The following is a 20000-nucleotide window of genomic DNA, read 5'->3' on the forward strand; positions in this document are numbered from 1 at the left end:
ACGACAAGGCAACAGGAGGAGACAGGAGAGAGGGCTGGGTAGACTGTAAATTTTTGGTATGTAGGAAGACTTTTGACACAGTACCGCACAAGAGGCTGGAACAAAAGCTAGAGAAGACTTACCGGTAATGACAGGGAAGGCCTTCCCTGTGCAGTACTGTGTCAAAAGTCTTCCTGCACTCCAAAAATTTAGTCTACCCAGCCCTCTCTCATGTCTCCTTCTGTTGCCTTGTCGTAGAAGTCCACTGGGACCGAAACGTTTTCTAATAAATATGTCCTAGTGTTTACTCACATGTCTTTCTAAACAAAAGTCGGTCATTATGAACACACACATCACGATGCATGCTAAATAACACCTCTTTAAGCAACATTTGACTGTAATGTTCCTTCAGTAGTATATATCAATGGTCTTAAGAGTCTAGTTAAAATTTAAGTGTTCGTAAACCTAAAATAAGAACCGGTAAGAATAACAGATGAAATATAAATTAATACAAAGTACTTTGGCAGGTGGAATATCGGACGAGAATGTGTAATTTTGTAAACAAAGTCTGTATAGGGGATCCAGTTCTGACATCAACGCTGACAGCGAACTCCATGTAAAATTTATATTCCTAACTTGCCATCTGCCAATGGAATGCGTTATTTACTATGGCGCATTTCGTTCATTTTAAACAATAATAGGTACATTTTGTTGGAGAAAAAGACGAGGCTATGTCAGTGGACTCCTGAACACTGTAGAGCACGTGCGTAAAGGTACGATAGTGGGATGCACTATTTATAATGGAATAGTTCACCAAGGGGCGAATGTTAATTTTTACCTGGGTCCTCGAACCGGAAGATAACATTTTGCGCAACGAAAATAAGTAAAAATGTGGTTCTGCTAAGGAATAAAAGCTTAAGCTCGTCTATTTTAAGTGCTTTAACCTGCTCCCTGGCTCCCCCACTTCTTCCAGCCTCCCCGTTGGTTCGTCTCTTATGCCTCCTTGGTTGAAATCACTGCCTCCCTGTGAGATCATCCACGTTTAACAACTCAAAATGTTCCATCTCTCCAATATCTCCACCTAACATCTTAATACAGTCACTACCAGAGTCTATTTTCTCAACAGGCTTTTTCACTTTTCTTTTCAAAACTTTTTGCTTAGCAAATTTTGATAGTTTCCTTTTTTTTCTCTCTCTCTCTTGTTTTTCTTTTATCACTATTTTTCATTATATACTTTGTATAACCTTTACCACACATTTTACCTCATCATTCCTCTTTTCCCACATTGACCTAGTATAGCCAGTCTTTATTGTGCAGCGTAATATTTCATTCTTAAATCCACACCATTCCTTCTCTTCACTTTATCTTGTTCTAGCTCACCTTTGTCCCAACATTTGTTCTTATCTCTCTCGAACCCTCACCTTAAATTCAATAACAAACTGCTCTCGCTATGCATTTCATCATACTTCGTATACGCATTTATTATCCTCTTAAAAATACATTATTACCAAGACTTGTAAACACATTGACTTTACCCCTGTCACTCCTGAACTCTCCTGCAACAGTAGTGTCTTCCACTTCAGTAGTAAGAACTCACAAAACTAAGTACTTTCTTACTCGCTCATTAAGCATTCACTTAACACCTCCCATAATTTGTCTCTATATACTTCTTTCCTAAATCTTTAAATGCTTCTAATCCACGTCTTACATTCCAGTCTTATTCTTACCCACAATTTTTTTTAATCTAAACATTTATATCCTTCTCATCCCACATTTCCCCACACCGATTCAATTAATATTTCCGTTATGCCTTACATGTTTCTAGTTCCCTCAGATACACTTGATTTAATCCCATTTACCTCAGGCTGTTCAAGCTTTCCCATTATTCTTTTCCTTTTCACTTAATCCTAGAACATCTAGCTCGCTTAATAACATTATTGTAGCAATGGAGTTGTTTATAATTATGGAATTGGCATAGAATACCGACAAGTTGATGAGTAGGACACGTGTGTCATATTAGTCCACTTGTCGGTATTGTATGACATTGACACAATTATAGACATGTGACAGAGCACCACAAAGGTATATTGGTATAGAGGACATCTTCCCCAACTTTATTAAACTGTTTAACCAGTAGTTATGAGTGAGAAAGGTTGGATTGGAGAGGGACCTGCATGGGCCAGCAGGCTGTTGCAGTGCTCCTTAATTCTTACATTCTTGCTTCTAGTGGACACTGCTTCCTGTGACGTCTGAGATTTTCCGCACCTCACCTCTTTCAACATATAAGCCTCCATTCTCATGTTTCAACTTCAGATTATTCCAGACAATGAATCTGAACTCTTCTCTAGGCTGAGGGACTGACCGTCTCAAGAACTACTGCAAGGTTGATTGACTGATCACATCTTCACCTAGACACTATTACTTCTTTCTTCATATATAGTCTCTGCATTTGACTGTAGGGGAAACGATTGAACAGTAAAGTTACCCAAGTGTTGCACATGTGTCTTACTCAGTAGAGTTGTTAAGTGGAAAAAACTGCCAAGAAGCATTAATGAAGCTAATACCTAATGTAGCTTAAAAATAATTTAGACAATATAAGAGAGACTGGTTAGGTTAGGGAAGGGCCTGCTTGCCATGGACTTTAGCAGTGATCCTTTATTCTTATTTCTTAAGATTCGAGCATAGAGAGACAGACTGGGTGACGTTGAAAGTGTATTCTTCAAAAATATATATCGTAGTACCGAAGCTGGGTGGCTGGCGGACCATATTTCTTTCTCGTTACTGTGTCTGCCTTGGGGGTCCGGCACAGCAGCGCCTGGGTGAGGCTGCAGGGATGTTTCACAGCATTGTCAAGGTGCGGCACAGCAACATGGACGAGAGGGCTATTAGTTACTAAGGTATGGCCGAGTATGAATCACTATCACTGCATAGTTACTGAGGGGACAAGTTGCTAGAAAACACTCTTGATGATCGGTGGTCAGTTATTGTTGTGACCTGCTTTGAAATTTCTTTTACTCTCGCAGCTCGGCCACAGGCCACGCTGTCTTGTTGACCATCTGGTAAGTACATATATTCCGTATCTTAATGAATAACTTTCAGCTTCAGTGACGTACATAATTTTTTTTATCTTGTGTCAACAGCCGTGTGGTCAGCGCGGGCAGAGGTACCGACAACAGGCGCCGGCCCCATCAGTAGCGATGCATCTTGGTGTCCCCCTTCGTCAGGTCGAGGTCTCTTCTGGAACTGGACGCAGGGTGGGGATGTGGCAGTGCAGCCGTGCCCCGGGGGCGCCTCAGGATGGGCGCGGCGGCCCTGTAACCCCTTGGGGTGGGCGGGTCCTGCTGATCTGAGTGAGTGTCGTAGTGTGTGGCTCACCACACTCACGTCCCGTGCTCACGCCAATGATGCAGTGCTGGCTGTGGCTCATGACCTGGCGGCAGTGACAGGCTCCCGGGCACTGTACGGTGGCGACGTCACTGCCACTGCCAGGTTGCTAAACAGCCTGGCACACCGTATGGCAGGCGATGTCAACAACTTCCCCGACGGTGACCAACGCGAGGCACTAGTGACAGAGCTTGTAGGTGCCGCTGTCGCCACGGGATCCCATCTTGTGGGTGGTCAGCGGGCAGCGTGGGCGGACCTACGTCCCCCAGAGCACAGGGCGGCTGCCACCGCCTTACTATTGGGGTTAGAAGAGGCAGCTTTCCTATTAGCCAATAATCTGCACCACGAGAAGACGGTGAAGCACGCCGAGACTAATATATGTGAGTATCCAGGATGTGGTGTGACCAAGCCCAGCATATCCACTCTGGCTAGTGTTTATCACCAATATTGTTTATTGTTATATATTTAATCACCATGGTTTTCTCCCTAAAGCTTTGTAATTGCGTGACTTTGTTTACTCAGAACAGCTCCTTACAGATACTGAATCTAATTGTGTGTGTGTGTATGTATCCCTATATGACACTATGTCCAAAAATGTTAGATATTTCATAGAGGCTGACTGGAGGTTTGAGATTTTCATTTATAGTATTAGAATACTTCACCCAGCAGGAAGGTATATTCACAATCGCCGGGACAAATTATTGAGATATTTTATATACTCAAACCTATTGATACCTTTTACCCAAGAATAGTTGATAGGAAATCTAGGTGATAGTTTATGTAGACTGTCAGTCTTTGCCAGACTAAGAGATATTTCAGTGGGATGATTAATCATCACTAGGTCACACTGCTAGGTTCCACATTTATCATTTATTTATTGTAGATCACACGTCAGTCTCATAGCATGGGGGTCGAGGAGCACGTCTCGAGGACGACTACTCTGAGCGTACTTAGCCTCACCAGAGGTGTGCCGAGTGATCGGATTTTCCAAACACGACGCACGCACCCCCCCCCCTCTTCCCCGAGTGTGGGAATTTTTATTTTTATTTTTAATTCTCGTGTATCAGTGTCCTCCTTAGTGTCTACGCCACCAAGGAGCCTGTGATCATTATATCCCTCTCTGCCAGTGGGGGATAAAAGGGATACAGCTACTCTTCCCAGCCATCTTGAGTTACACCTGCCTGGCAGCTGGTACTTGAAATATACACACGCATGCCTATTTGTTTACTAGGCCTCCGAGCATTGTTGAGTTTTATGAATGTTATAGTAACTGATGTTCTAATATATTGAGAGGGACTAACACTCACCTTTGCTAGCCAGCTGGCAAAAGTGCCCCAGGGCCAGCCGGTCTGTAGGCCAGGCTGTGCTGTTTGAATGCCTGGGGGCATCAGTCTTGTATGTAGAAAGAGAACAGACATTGGTCGGATGTAATTTCTCAGTCAGGAAGCCCAATTAATTTAGTACTGCTCTTTTTAACGTATTAGCGAAAGAAGACCTGGCACCTCTAGTATCATGTACTGTAACGTCTCTCTGGGTCATTAAGTACCGAGACTCATTTAAGAGTTAGTAGTGGATTTTCTTGACCTAAGCTGGAATCCACACTAAGAATGAGCTCTTAATTAATGTGGAGAACATTACCAGCGCGTGGTGTTCTACGAGAGTGTCGACTATAATGACTGACGACATAAGAATACGGCGACAGCTCTTAATATTTATTACGAACACAGTTGTATTATGGCCTGTGTACCTGGTCGTAATAGGATCAAAGTGGAACAGTCAAAACTCGAAAACAATATGACTTGTATTTTCCTTTAACAAATATAAACAAGCTGGTATTTACAGTTATGTAATAATAGTATATGTACAACATGGTGAACAAGGAGGCAAGAGCCAGAGAATGCATCGTGTACGACCAGCAGCCCCAGATAAGTCAGTTCGCGTGTCACTGGTGAACCACGTTGCTTCACAGCTTTGGCGGGCTTGTCTGTGATTGGCCAATGAACCGAGGTACTGATATAACGAGGGGGCCCCTTTTGATCGTTAAATCCTTAGCACCTAGTTCACTGGTTGGGAGGCAGATTATATAGGTGTGTGACATACACTGAATAAAATGTAACATACTCGTAGCATACCACACTTTAAATAGGATACAAGTTAATGGACGTCCTGTCATGATATGATGAACTCTAAGAGACCAAAGTACCTCCGGTGTTATTACACCTCAGGTGAAGGTAAAGTCTTGTTATTCCTTGCCGTGTTCATTAAATAGATTGCAATACATAATTCTGTACAAGGCAGGTGGGGACTTAATTGAAGTACAGCTGTGTTGGTAATGATATGTATTGTCATCAGATTCTAGAGCTGGTCAAAGTGTCGTACTTACAGTCGTATATTTACCCTCGCGTCAGCCTCAACTCCATCCAGAGGTCAAGTCCGCCGTACCATTAGTCTGGTAATGAACCAGAAACCAGATGTCAACCAAGGTATTATATTGGCAAGTGTAACCGTGTCCACTGTAAGTGTTTCGTTTACATGTCGAGGAAAGTGTTCATGAAATTTTTTGCGAGTGTATGTTTCGTGCCGGCATGTTCTTGCCGAAAAAGATACTAATTAACAGTCAGTCAAGTATATCTACATGCACTCTATATATTAATACTTTTTCAATGTAAAACGCTCAGCATGAAATTCTACTTTTCTTGTTTTCTCAAAATCGTATTTTTTTTTTATGTTAATTTAGGTTAGGTCATATAAACATTTTAAAAGTATATATTTAGCTACAAATAAGAAAATTGAAAAAAAAGCAGTGATACGTCTGTTAAGGTGGTGGCCGGGGGGGGGGGGTTAGGGCGGATATGAAATGTTGGATGGTCAGTCTTAGTGCGACAATGGTCTGCTTCATAAGATGTGCGTCACACTGTACTTGATTCCGGGGATCATCGTCCTCACGGCCCGGCCCCAGACCAGGTCTCCTGTCGACTAAGATCGTAGTAATGCTGTTTATATATCTACTCTTCAGGTAGGTGAAGTGGCTTATAGTGTGGGCTGGAAGAGTGATCATGATAGTCTCTCAAGGTGTAGACTGCCTCACCATTATTCTTCCTGTCTTCCACTTCCTCCCCATCATCGTGGTGCCTTACCACTTACCCTGGTTCTTTCTTATTCTCTTCTTGGTCCACTTACGCCTCTTGATTAATTTTCTCATGATACTACTTCAGCTTTTTCTTTCCTGCGCTCTTCCTCCGCCTATCCTTCTTGTTCCTCGTGCGCGTCCCTTCAGCACCTCAGGTGGTAATAGCATCAGGCTCTCACGTATAAAATCCTGGGGAAAAAGTAGCGTAAGTTAAGGTTAGTGTAGGCTCCATTATGTGCTTGCTGGAGCTGCAGGAGCTCGTGCTGCTGGTGAGGGGGAGGAGGTAGTGGGGAGAGAGCTGGTGGTGTGGGGATATCTCTGGGCCAGAGTTCCATCCCCCCAACCCATGTACTGTGACGTCCACCCTTGTAAAAATTTTCTAATTTGCATAAAGCATTTTCTAAAGGAAGGAGGTAAAGTTATTTTTTTTTTTAGCCGAGGCGCAGTCATTCTTCATACTTGTTTTTTCACCAGAATGGAAAGCAGTTGTGTTGTTATTTATCTTCTAGAGTGAACAATATTAGTGGTGTTATCCATCTGGAGTGAATAGTGATGAGCAGGTGTAGTGTGATTCTTGGTGCCGGCGGGGAGACCACACCTTATTAAACACAAACATTGAGAAGACTAAGGTTTGCCGCAAGGCTGGTAGCTTAAGAACAAAGGTTAAGACCCGAGAAGAATACAAGAAAAAGTAGGGACATGATCACGGCATAGAATATCACAAAGTGGACACCAACACACCATTCAACCAGAAAGCGGTGACAGATAAGGCACTGATGGGTGACATGGCTCGCAGGGATGGTAGGAAACACTGCAGCCTCACAGTAGTAAGAGACGTTGAGCACACTTCACAGCACCGTAAAAGCAAAAAAAAAAAAAAAAAAATCACAGCTTGAAAATATCAATGATAATTCCTCATAAAGGCAGCTTTAGTAAGTACCATAACAGCCTTGACATGCACCATAGCAGCTATGGCAAGTACCATGGCATCGGAATGGAAGCTAAAGAGCTCAGCACAACAACTTAAAAGATCACTGGCAACAAATTCAACAAGGTAATTACAGGGTACGTTCTACCACACCGCAAATCAAAGAGTCACACTGTCTCCTTTCCACTCTTGCTTTCATCTGCCCCTCCTTCCCTCTCGCCCTTATGTTTCTCCCTCCCCTCCTTACCCCCTTCCATCTGTCCTCTTCTCTCTCCTTCCCCTGCCTCCCAAGTATTCATCACCCCTGGGATAATACATAAAGCAACTCACATTACCACAATGCTTAATGTTATCTCATCTCTCTCTCCTGTCATCACTTGGTTTATTCTTGTCGGGTTAATTCTTTATCTCACATGTCCTTGTCGGCTCGCTTCCTTAGCTCGCACATTCTTGTTTCTTCCTGTCGGCTCGGTTCTTGGCTCTGTCTTGTGTTGAGTAATGTCTTAGCTCTCTTCCCTGTTACTGTTTCTGTCTTTGTCAGTCCAGTTTTATAGCTCCCCTGTCCTTGTTTTTGTATATCTATTGTATATCTAGATATTTAACTTCTTAACAAATAAAACCCTGAGAGTAATAGCAGTAGTGGTAAGCAAAGTGAAGGCAGATGTTGAAACAGTGAAAATCTATATTCTTCAAAGCATAGTGCTGGTCCCGCTTTTGTCTCATTCTTATAGCTAACATAGCCAAGGATTTGAATTCTACCACCGTATCATCATTTGCTGTTGCTACCAAAAATTCTAAGTGGTGCCCTTCAAGGACAAAGCGAATCAAGTGGATATAAATAGTCTTCCAGTGGATCACAAACAACAACTTGATGCTCACTGAAAAAAAATCTCAGTTGCTCCGCTATGAAAGAATTGAAGACTAAAGACTGAAACGGAGTAGAAGACAAACTCGAATCATTCACTGGAGCGAAAGTCAGATAAGCGAGATTTACCTTTGATACACCTTTGTTGAATAGTCTTCCTACTCCGGGCCTTGGGCCAGTCTGGTCTCCTGCTTGCCATCACGTATGTATATTTTTATTTTGCGGCAGACATGTTGATGGAGGACAATAGAAAATGAACAAAGATTACTAGGTGAGGACATGAACTAGGATTACTGGGAGAGGACTTGAACTAGGATTACTGGGAGAGGACATGAACTAGGGTTACTGGGAGAGGACATGAACTAAGAGTACTGGGAGAGGATATAAACTAGGATTCCTGAGAGAGGACATAAACTAGGATTACTAGGTGAGGACATGAACTAAGAGTACTGGGAGAGGACATGAACTAAGATTACTGGGAGAAGACATGACCTAAGAGTACTGGGAGAGGACATGAACTAAGATTACTGGGAGAGGACATGAACTAAGATTACTGGGAGAAGACATGACCTAAGAGTACTGGGAGAGGACATGAACTAAGATTACTGGGAGAGGACATGAACTAAGAGTACTGGGAGAGGACATGAGCTAGGATTACTGGGAGAGGACATGAACTAGGATTACTGGGAGAGTACTGGGAGAGGACGTGAACTAGGATTACTGGGAGAAGACATGAACTAGGATTACTGGGAGAGGACATGAACTAAGAGTACTGGGAGAGGACATGAACTAAGATTACTGGGAGAGGACATGAACTAAGAGTACTGGGAGAGGACATGAACTAGGATTACTGGGAGAGGACATGAACTAGGATTACTGGGAGAGGACATGAACTAGGATTACTGGGAGAGGACATGAACTAGGATTACTGGGAGAGGACATGAACTAGGATTACTGGGAGAGGACATGAACTAGGATTACTGGGAGAGGACATGAACTAGGATTACTGGGAGAGGACATGAACTAAGAGTACTGGGAGAGGACATGAACTAAGTACTGGGAGAGGACATGAACTAAGTACTGGGAGAGGACATGAACTAAGTACTGGGAGAGGACATGAACTAAGTACTGGGAGAGGACATGAATTAGGATTACTAGGAGAGGACATAGAGGAAGAGGAAACAACCCTGGTAACCAGCTGATTGACATTACACAGGTAACTTCCTTGACCCTTGACCCTATGCCAGCTCTGTCCCTGCTCTCCTCCCTCCCTCCTTCGCAGCCGGCCCGAGGCCAAGCTTCTATCTTGACTGACTGGTCGTCTAGGTTGTCTGTGGTAGCGGCCTGCACGATCACATTGCTATCACAACTCGGCTGACCTTGCACTTACAGAGGGAAGCCATTCAGTTTTGTAAATCTTTCTTCATTCTAGCAAATATCTTTCCTGGAGTAGCCTCCTCTATCTTTTCCTTTGATGAGTTTCAAGAGTTCTTCTCCCGGAGCCCGGCCATGGGCCAGGCTCGTCTGGTGCTTGCCTGCTCAATCAGGCCGTTGCTGCTGGAGGCCAGCTGTCCCACATTTCAAATCACTTGTTCTCTCTAGGCTGGAATACTGCTGTACATTAACATCTCCATACAAAGCATGTGAAATCGCAGATCTAGAGAGTGTACAGAGATCCTTTACTGCACGTATAAGTTCTGTCAAGCACCTTAACTACTGGGAACGCTTGGAAGCACTTGACTTGTACTCGTTGGAACGCAGGAGGGAGAGATATATCATAATCTACACTTGGAAAATCTTGGAAGGAATGGTCCCAAATCTGCACACAGAAATCACTCCCTACGAAAGTAAAAGACTGGGCAGGCGATGCAAAATGCCGCCAATAAAAAGTAGGGGCGCCATTGGTACACTAAGAGAAAACACCATAAGTGTCCGGGGCCCAAAACTGTTCAACAGCCTCCCATCAAGCATTAGGGGAATTGCCAATAAACCCCTGGCTGCCTTCAAGAGAGAGCTGGACAGATACCTAAAGTCAGTGCCGGATCAGCCGGGCTGTGGCTCGTACGTCGGACTGCGTGCGGCCAGACCTACTTCGACTAGTGGATGGTACCACTATGACCCCGCCTCCATCTGCTTCACGTCACCTCACTACAGTATATAAGCCACGTCTACGGCCCTATGCTGTACATTCTACAAGATTGATGGACTGAACACATCGACTCCAGGTTGAGGGACTGATTACCTCATTCTCCTCCTCTCCTTACGCCTTCCTCTTTGTATTGGACTGATGAAGCCACTGTGTGGCGAAACGTTTCCTGAATAAAGATTCCCATATGCTGCATAAGTGTCTCAATCTTCAACTTGTCGGTTTTTCAAACCATTCATCACAACTGTCAGACACGGCAGCATCATGGGGTCTTGTTACAAAGAATTCTTCAACACTTGTTCAACCTTTGGACGAAGACCTACTTCGACTAGTGGATGGTACCACTATGACCCCGCCTCCATCTGCTTCACGTCACCTCACTACAGTATATAAGCCACGTCTACGGCCTTATGCTGTACATTCTACAAGATTGATGGACTGAACACATCGACTCCAGGTTGAGGGACTGATTACCTCATTCTCCTCCTCTCCTTACGCCTTCCTCTTTGTATTGGACTGATGAAGCCACTGTGTGGCGAAACGTTTCCTGAATAAAGATTCCCATATGCTGCATAAGTGTCTCAATCTTCAACTTGTCGGTTTTTCAAACCATTCATCACAACTGTCAGACACGGCAGCATCATGGGGTCTTGTTACAAAGAATTCTTCAACACTTGTTCAACCTTTGGACGAAGACCTACTTCGACTAGTGGATGGTACCACTATGACCCCGCCTCCATCTGCTTCACGTCACCTCACTACAGTAACAGCCTAGTTGATCAGGCCCTGATCCATCTGGAGGCCTGGTCATGGACCGGGCCGCGGGGGCGTTGATCCCCGGAATAACCTCCAGGTAACATACCCATCACAGCCTGGTTGATCTGGCACCTGACTTCTTGGTTGCTTTCTGGCCTAATCAGTCATGCTATTAGTGCCCCCTCCCCCACCCGCAGTCCAGCGTATGCATCACAACCTGGCTGATCATAAACTGTTTTGAGGAATATGTCGAGTTCCCTCTTGAAGACAGCCAGGAGATTGTTGGTAATTTCCCATATGCATAAATGGAGGAAGTTGAGTCGTGGTCCCTTAACACTTATTAAGCTCTTTCATTGTACTCAGCACTCTCCGCTTTTTATTGGACGTATCCTGCACTATATATCAAGCCTTTTGCGTTCATAAGTAGTAATTTCGGTATACAGGTTTGGGATCAGTCCCTTCAGTATCTTCCAGGTATATATTATGATGCATCTTTCTCGCATACGTTCTGAGGTGTACATTTCGAGGGATTTCAATCTCTCCCAGTAATTTAGGTGCTTGATTGAATTTATACGAGCTGTGAATGTTCTGTGTACATTTTCCAGCTCAGCAATTTCTCCTATCTTGAAGGGGGCCGTTAGTGCACTAGTATTCCGGCTTAAAAAGAACGAGTGACCTAGAGAGTATCATCATTGGCTTGGCTTCTCTTGTTTTGAAAGTTCTAGTTATTCATCCTGTCAGTTTTCATGCAGTTTAGATAATGACATTGTTTTGCTCCCTGAACGTGAGATCTGACATGATCACTATCAGGTTATATCACATGTACTTTCACTACCTGAATACTGTTCTGTACTCAGTGTCTTTCAAATCCGGAGAGATAACAGAAATAGAAAATGTACAGAGGTCATACTGCACAGAATACAACATCCAAATTTTGAGGAACTTCTCAAAGAACTTTGTATTGTTCTCTTGGGAACAAAGATATACCTGTCGCTCGCCCCTAATCTGCACTGCTATTGGAGTGAAAGATTTGGGAGGTAGTGTGGAATGTACCCAGTGAACAGCAAGAAGGCCATGGGTACAATTAGAGAACATTGTTCAAGCATCCTTGGTGAGCTTCAACATATCACCGGAACGAAGATGGTGGTTGTCAAGAAGCTGGACAGCTACCTACAACAAGTGCCAGGTTTGCTGAGTTGGGATAGGTATGCGAGCCTACGGACTGCTAACACAAACAGCCTGGTTGACCAAGGGCGGGCTGCAAGGGTAGAAGAGCCTTGAAATTAGTCACAGGTACACAGTCGACACACGCCTTGTCTCTCACCGAAATACAGTTTTGTTGTGGGAAACAGAGGCCATAATACCCGAAAAAAACCCTCGGTGACTCCATCCTCATCCCCTACCAAGTCTGTATCGAGCAGCTGTAACAGGTCATGCAGGTCAGGGGGCATAACCCCCTTAGTTGATCCCACACCTCACGTTATAATGGCCCTTGTAATGTTTACACACATTTTATTAAATTCTTGAGATTTATAGACAAACTTAATTTTTAATTAACTTTAAGATTGGGTACTAGAGGCATAGATAAGGACGAAAGGTCAAGCAGTAGATTACTAAGCTGTAAACGTAGCCATTAACGCGGTTGAGATTATCCCAGGATGATAGAGACAGATATGAAGGCCACACCCTGGCAAGCAAAATAAACATGGTGGGTATGTGAGCAAGTTCATCCTGAGTCCATACCACGTTAGGTGCACAGAGTTCATGTAAGAGGTCACGGAGAACGACCGAGCCAGGAACTGAGGATACACCTAGGAACAGGAGAGGGCGAGGAGCACAGAGGTTAGAAACTACAGAGAGTGGAGAATACAGAGAATAAAACCTGTAATCCAGTTAAAGTCCAATGTTTGTAATAGTAAGGAAAAGATCTTTGAAGTTTTGAGCTTTTATCCACCTAATTTACTGGTATATTGTTATTTATGAGACTCTAATATAATGACTGTAATATAATGACTCTAATATAATGACTGTAATATAATGACTGTAATATAATAATGACTAATACGGGACTGACAAACACCATGTGACACTATTTTTCTCTACTTTTGTTTTTACGCTTCAGTTCACTAAATGAGCTATGAGTTCACAATAAACTATCGCCATTTCACGGGTTCAAACCCTGGCATATCATGTTTGTTGTGTGTGTGTGTGTGTGTGTGTGTGTGTGTGTGTGTGTGTGTGTGTGTGTGTGTGTGTGTGTGTATGTATGTATGTATGTATGTAGTGACGAATAGGTAAAACTGGTCAATTAGCAAGAAGTCATTTAAATTTAAGTCCTTTCTAAAATTTTGTCTTAGACGTTTAAAGATATTTTTTTTATTCATGTTAATGTAAAACTTACCTAACCTTATTATAACAAGTGTAATTTAATTTAGCCTAATCCAACTAAATATATTTTATATAAGTTTACAATATTTTAATATTAAACAAGCACAATGAAATTTTTTTTCGTTAGGTTCAGAATCATTCAAAAATCAATCTGAATCTAACGAAAAAAAAAATATTTTGTTGTGTTTGTTTATTGTTAAATTATTGTAAACTTATCTAAAATATATTTAGTTGGATTAGGACAAATTAAATTGCGCTTGTTATAACCTGGAGGTTACCTGGAGGTTACCTGGAGGTTATTCCGGGGATCAACGCCCCCGCGGCCCGGTCCATGACCAGGCCTCCCGATGGATCAGGGCCTGATCAACTAGGCTGTTACTGCTGGCCGCACGCAGTCCAACGTACGAGCCACAGCCCGGCTGATCCGGCACTGACTTTAGGTATCTGTCCAGCTCTCTCTTGAAGGCAGCCAGGGGTTTATTGGCAATTCCCCTAATGCTTGATGGGAGGCTGTTGAACAGTTTTGGGCCCCGGACACTTATGGTGTTTTCCCTTAGTGTACCAATGGCGCCCCTACTTTTTATTGGCGGCATTTTGCATCGCCTGCCCAGTCTTTTACTTTCGTAGGGAGTGATTTCTGTGTGCAGATTTGGGACCATTCCTTCCAAGATTTTCCAAGTGTAGATTATGATATATCTCTCCCTCCTGCGTTCCAACGAGTACAAGTCAAGTGCTTCCAAGCGTTCCCAGTAGTTAAGGTGCTTGACAGAACTTATACTTGCAGTAAAGGATCTCTGTACACTCTCTAGAATGGAGATGTTAATGTACAGCAGTATTCCAGCCTAGAGAGAACAAGTGATTTGAAAAGGTTCATCATGGGCTTGGCATCTCTCGTTTTGAAAGTTCTCATTATCCATTAGGTAAATTTTCTAAGGTTCTTTTGGTACAAAATAAATGAAAAAAAACATTTCTTTAAACGTCTAAGATAAAATTTTAGGAAGGACTTAATTTTAAATGAATTCTTGCTAATTGACCAGTTTTACCTATTCGGCACGACGTATATATTCGGCACGACATATATTTAATGTCAAATTTCCAAAGAAGTAAAAGAATGAGCGGGGTTGAGGTGGTGCTGCTGCAGGACAGAGTTTGGGTGGCGGAGCTTAATTCGATTTAAGTCCTGATTCCTGCCGCAGGCTTAAGTTGGGGAGTGAAGGGGAGGTGAGGGGGATCCTGTAAGTGGGAAAAGAAGACGAGGAGGGAGGAAAGAGGTGGTGGTGATGAGAATGACGGAAGATGAAGAGATATAACATGGTCCTAAAGATGATTCAGGAGTACTCAACGGGTACTCTGTTTGCGGGGGTCGAAACACTGCGCATGACCTTGTCTCGTGCGCTGGCTTCATCGACATGTGAAAGACTCGACCCTCCCGGACTCTGTCATACTTGACCTTGAAACTGTGAGTAGAGGGACTCCCATCTCCTCTTCTAACTTAATCCACTGTTCACACATACTGACCTGTACACGTGTGTGTTGTTTTCATCTTCACCTAGTACCTGAGCCTCTCTTATGGAACAACCTGCCTCTGCCTCGTCGATGCCTCGCAGGATTTTACAAAGCTCTCTGCAGGCTTCCAGGGTCGCCAGATTAGGTTTTGAGTCTCTGGATATTACATTTCTCGTAGCTCCAGAACAAACCTTGTTGTGTGTTTACGACTTCTTCAGCGTCTGCGCCTGCCTCTCAAGTTGGGCCTTTCTTCTCCACTTATCATTGCCTTATATTTTTCCGGTTAAATTCCAAAAACTTTGTTTTTAACCAAATCTGGGAGAGAGAGAGAGAGAGAAGGGGGTAGAGAGAGGTAAAGAGAGGTAGAGAGAGAGAGAGTGTTAGGGGCATGAAGTGCCCCTGAAGAAGGGCACACTGTGTGTGTGTGTGTGTGTGTGTGTTTTAGGGTCATCAAGTGGCCCTGAAGATGGGCACACAGTGTGTGTGTGAGGGGCATCAAGTGGCCCTGAAGATGGGCACACTGTGTGTGTGTTAGGGGCATGAAGTGCCCCTGAAGAAGGGCACACTGTGTGTGTGTGTGTGTGTGTGTGTGTGTGTGTTTTAGGGTCATCAAGTGGCCCTGAAGATGGGCACATAGTGTGTGTGTTAGGGGCATCAAGTGGTCCTGAAGATGGGCACACACTGTGTGTGTGTTAGGGGCATCAAGTGGCCCTGAAGACGGGCACACAGGGTGTGTATTAGGGGCATCAAGTGGCCCTGAAGACGGGCACACAGAGTGAAGTCGAGTGAAAACTCGCCGACACAATTGGAAAATTTTCTGGTAATTGAAGTGCAACATTGTTATTGTAGCGAGATGAAAGACAGCACCAGGACCCTCTGATCAAAGGTGCTCTCCCGGCCCCACCTCGCCCCCACCCCACTCCTCCTCGGCGCCGCCTCTCCCCTCCTCGGGCCCACCTTGTCCTTCCTCAGCCCCTCTTCGAACCTCCTTTGCCCCACCCCACCCCGCCTCGATTTCGCCCCACTCCACCTTTGACAGGTCTCGAGAGTTTTCCTACTCCCGCAGCTCGGTCATGGGCCAGGCTTGCCGCGTGATTGCCTGCTAAACCAGGCTGTTGCTCCTGGCGACCCGCTAGTTCTTATATCCATCACAATCTGGTTGATCGGTACTTTGGTGGAAGTATTTGTCTAGTTGTCTCATGACGTCTTCACTTTTCTCAGCAGTGTTTCTGATATCTTCTGGTAAGATGTGGAATAGTCTGGGGCCACGGATGTTGATAGTGTTTTGTTACTGCACCCACAGCGCTTCTGCTTTCCACTAGGTTTATTTTGCACTTTCTCTCGTATCTTTTTTTTTATCTTTCTCTCCTCAGCTCCAACGAATACATATTTAGGACTTGGAAGCGTTCCAAATAATTGATCTCTGTATCTGGTCTGTGTGTGATATCTCGTGCACTGAACGGAGCTGTCTACACTGAACTATACTCTTGAAATTGGCACCGTTTCCTTTGTTTTGGAAGTCAATATTATCCAATTTGTTATTTTCCTGACTTTCGTGATAGTTACTCATTTTACATAATTTTCTTGAGCATTAACGAGTGTCAGTATTTTAGCATTTCCTGCGTATACTGCAATGTATTTTAGTGTAGGTGGATAGTGAATGGTAGAGAGTCAGTTTCGTGATAACCGGACATAGGATCGAGCCTCAATTACTCCTTGTGCTTAATGACCCGTACGGATTTAGAGATTAACGTGGGTATATTTAAAAGTATGTGGTTTATGGTTGGGACATAAATGTATAAGAAGAGACATTTTCATGGAAGCAGGTAAAAAATAATAGATATGTCTGGCAGGGCAGTATCTGGGTGAACCCAGGCAACGTTAAAATTAAAAAAGTCAAGAAAAGATGGCGGGGGGGGGGGGGGGGGGGGGGTCATACCTGTCCCATTCTCTCCTATTCCCCCTCTGCCCATGTACCTTTTCGTATCCTCGCTCCATCCCCCTCACTGTTTAATCACCGCAGCACCCTAGACCCCCACCCACCCATCTTATCTACCTGACTACTAAACTAAACCCGCTTGTCGCCAGCTTTCCCAACGCCGTTGGATCCCAGCCTTCTGGCCCTCCCCCCACGCCCCCTTTCACCCATCTTCCCCTATTCATCTCCCCTTCCCCCTCCTCCCCCCACAATGATGAGATGAATCTACCTCTGTGTAATTGACTTTGAATTTGATTTCCTCCTCTGCGGGATCCTTGGTGGCTCTCACCCACTCCGGCGCCTCCATCACTGATGCCTCCAGGGAGGAGGGAGGGAGGGAGACAGGGAGGGAGGGAGGCAGGGAGGGAGGGAGGGAGGGAGGGAGGGAGGGAGGAAGGGAGGGAGGGCAATGCCAGAGGGGGAATTGAATGAGGAAGGAAAAAAATACAGATGTAGGTAGAGACGGGGGAAAGAACAGTCACCTTTAAAAAATATGTCAATTGCATATTGAAAGTGTTGGTGACACTTGTAGAGGCGATAGTCAGTGACAGTGTTGGTGTAGCCATTGACTGTGTTGGTGTAGCCATTGACTGTGTTGGTGTAGTCAGTGACAGTGTTAATGTGTCCATTGACTGTGTTGGTGTGGCCAGTGACGGTGTTGGTGTGTACAGTAGTAGACAGTAATATTATGAGTGAGGCTTAGCACACTAACTCTCTCCGTCCTTCAGTACTGCGTCTACAGGTAGTGGAAGTAAGGAACGTGGCTGCTGTCTCCTTCCCTTCCCCTGGAGAGAGATGGCTGACGGCTGCGCCCACCCACGCCTCCGATCCTGCCTCCACGCCTACCGGCAACCCCTCCAGCAGTACTGCAGGAGACATGGAGGCCACCTCCTTTGCTAACATGGACGGCCTCCAGGATATTGGCGGCGAAGCGTCCAAAGTGCCGCTAGACACCATCACACTGCCTCCCGAGGCTCTATTGGAGAACTCGGAGAACGGCCTGGTGAAGATGGTGTTCTTCAGCTACGACGGACTGCACCACCTACTGCAGCCCGACGGTCGATCCTACAGGATCAACGAAGCTAACTTCAAGGTAAGTCACACCTGCTCATTATCATCTAGTACATTATTTACTCTTCAATATATGAAAGGTAGAGAAATAGTTAAATTCTCGTGTGTGTGTATATATATATATATATATATATATATATATATATATATATATATATATATAATTTTTTTTTTCAACAAGTCGGCCGTCTCCCACCGAAGCAGGGTGACCCAAAAAGAAAGAAAATCCCTAAAAAGAAAATACTTTCATCATTCAACACATTCACCTCACTCACACATAATCACTGTTTATGCAGAGGTACCCAGAATACAACAGTTTAGAAGCATATACGTATAAAAATACACAATATATCCCTCCAAACTGCCAATATCCCAAACCCATCCTTTAGAGTGCAGGCACTGTACTTCCCATTTCCAGGACTCAAGTCCGATTATATAAAATAACCGGTTTCCCTGAATCCCTTCACTAAATATTACCCTGCTCACACTCCAACAGATCGTCAGGTCCCAAATACCATTCGTCTCCATTCACTCCTATCTAACACGCTCACGCGCTTGCTGGAAATCCAAAGCCCTCCCCCACAACACCACCTTTACCCCCTCCCTCCAACCTTTTCGAGGACGACCCCTACCCCGCCTTCCTTCCCCTACAGATTTATACGCTATCCATGTCATTCTACTTTGATCCATTCTCTCTAAATGACCAGACCACCTCAACAACCCCTCTTCAGCCCTCTGACTAATACTTTTATTAACTCCACACCTTCTCCTAATTTTCACACTCCGAATTTTCTGTATAATATTTACACCACACATTGCCCTTAGACAGGACATCTTCACTGCCTCCAACCGCCTCCTCGCTGCAGCATTTACAACCCAAGCTTCACACCCATATAAGAGTGTTGGTACTACTATACTTTCATACATTCCCTTCTTTGCTTCCATAGATAACACTTTTTGCCTCCACATATACCTCAACGCAGCACTCGCCTTTTTTCTTTCATCAATTCTATGATTAACCTCATCCTTCATAGATCCATCCGCTGACACGTCAACTTCCGAATATCTGAAAACATTCACTTCTTCCATACTCCTCCTCCCCAATTTGATAACCAGTGTTTCTTTATCTAAATCATTTGATACTCTCATCACCTTACTCTTTTCTATGTTCACTTTCAACTTTCTACCTTTACACACACTCCCAAATTCGTCCACTAACCTTTGCCATTTTTCTTTAGAATCTCCAATAAGCACAGTATCATCAGCAAAAAGCAACTGTGTCACTTCCCATTTTGTATTTAATTCCCCATAATTTAATCCCACCCCTCTCTCGGACACCCTAGCATTTACTTCTTTTACAACCCCATCTATAAATATATTAAACAACCATGGTGACATTACACATCCCTGTCTAAGACCTACTTTTACCGGGAAGTAGTCTCCCTCTGTTTTACACAGCCTAACTTGAGCCTCACTTGAGCCTCACTATCCTCATAAAATCTCTTTACAGCATTTAGTAACTTACCACCTATTCCATATACTTGCAACATGTCGTGCCGAATAGGTAAAATTGACCAATTAGCAAGAACGCTTATAAAATTAAGTCTTTTTTTAAATTTTTTTCTTATACGTTTAAAGATATATTTTTTCGGTTATGTTAATGTAAAAATTAATAATTTTGTACCAAAAGAACCTTAGAAAACTTGCCTAATCTTGTTATAACACGCGCAATTTAATTTAGCCTAATCCAACTATATATATTTTAGATAAGTTTAGAGTAATTTAATAATAAACAAACACAATGGAATATATTTTTTTTCGTTAGGTTTAGAATGATTTTTGCTAAATTATTACATACACAAATTTTCG

General features: G+C 43.8%; 1 protein-coding gene across 4 annotated transcripts in view; it reads left to right on the top strand.

The window, feature by feature from the left end:
* The window catches only part of LOC128698575 (adhesion G protein-coupled receptor L3-like), a 186742-nt gene that overhangs the window by 908 nt on the left and 165834 nt on the right, over positions 1 to 20000 (top strand). For all 4 annotated transcript variants that reach the window (XM_070084942.1, XM_070084940.1, XM_070084941.1 and 1 more), the window contains exons 2-3: positions 3120 to 3743; positions 17789 to 18153. In XM_070084942.1, coding sequence (XP_069941043.1) covers positions 3120 to 3743; positions 17789 to 18153 — 989 coding nt within the window. The remainder of the gene's footprint in view (positions 1 to 3119; positions 3744 to 17788; positions 18154 to 20000) is intronic.

The sequence above is a fragment of the Cherax quadricarinatus genome, chromosome 14 (genome assembly GCF_038502225.1).
Source record: "Cherax quadricarinatus isolate ZL_2023a chromosome 14, ASM3850222v1, whole genome shotgun sequence".
NCBI lineage: Eukaryota > Metazoa > Arthropoda > Malacostraca > Decapoda > Parastacidae > Cherax > Cherax quadricarinatus.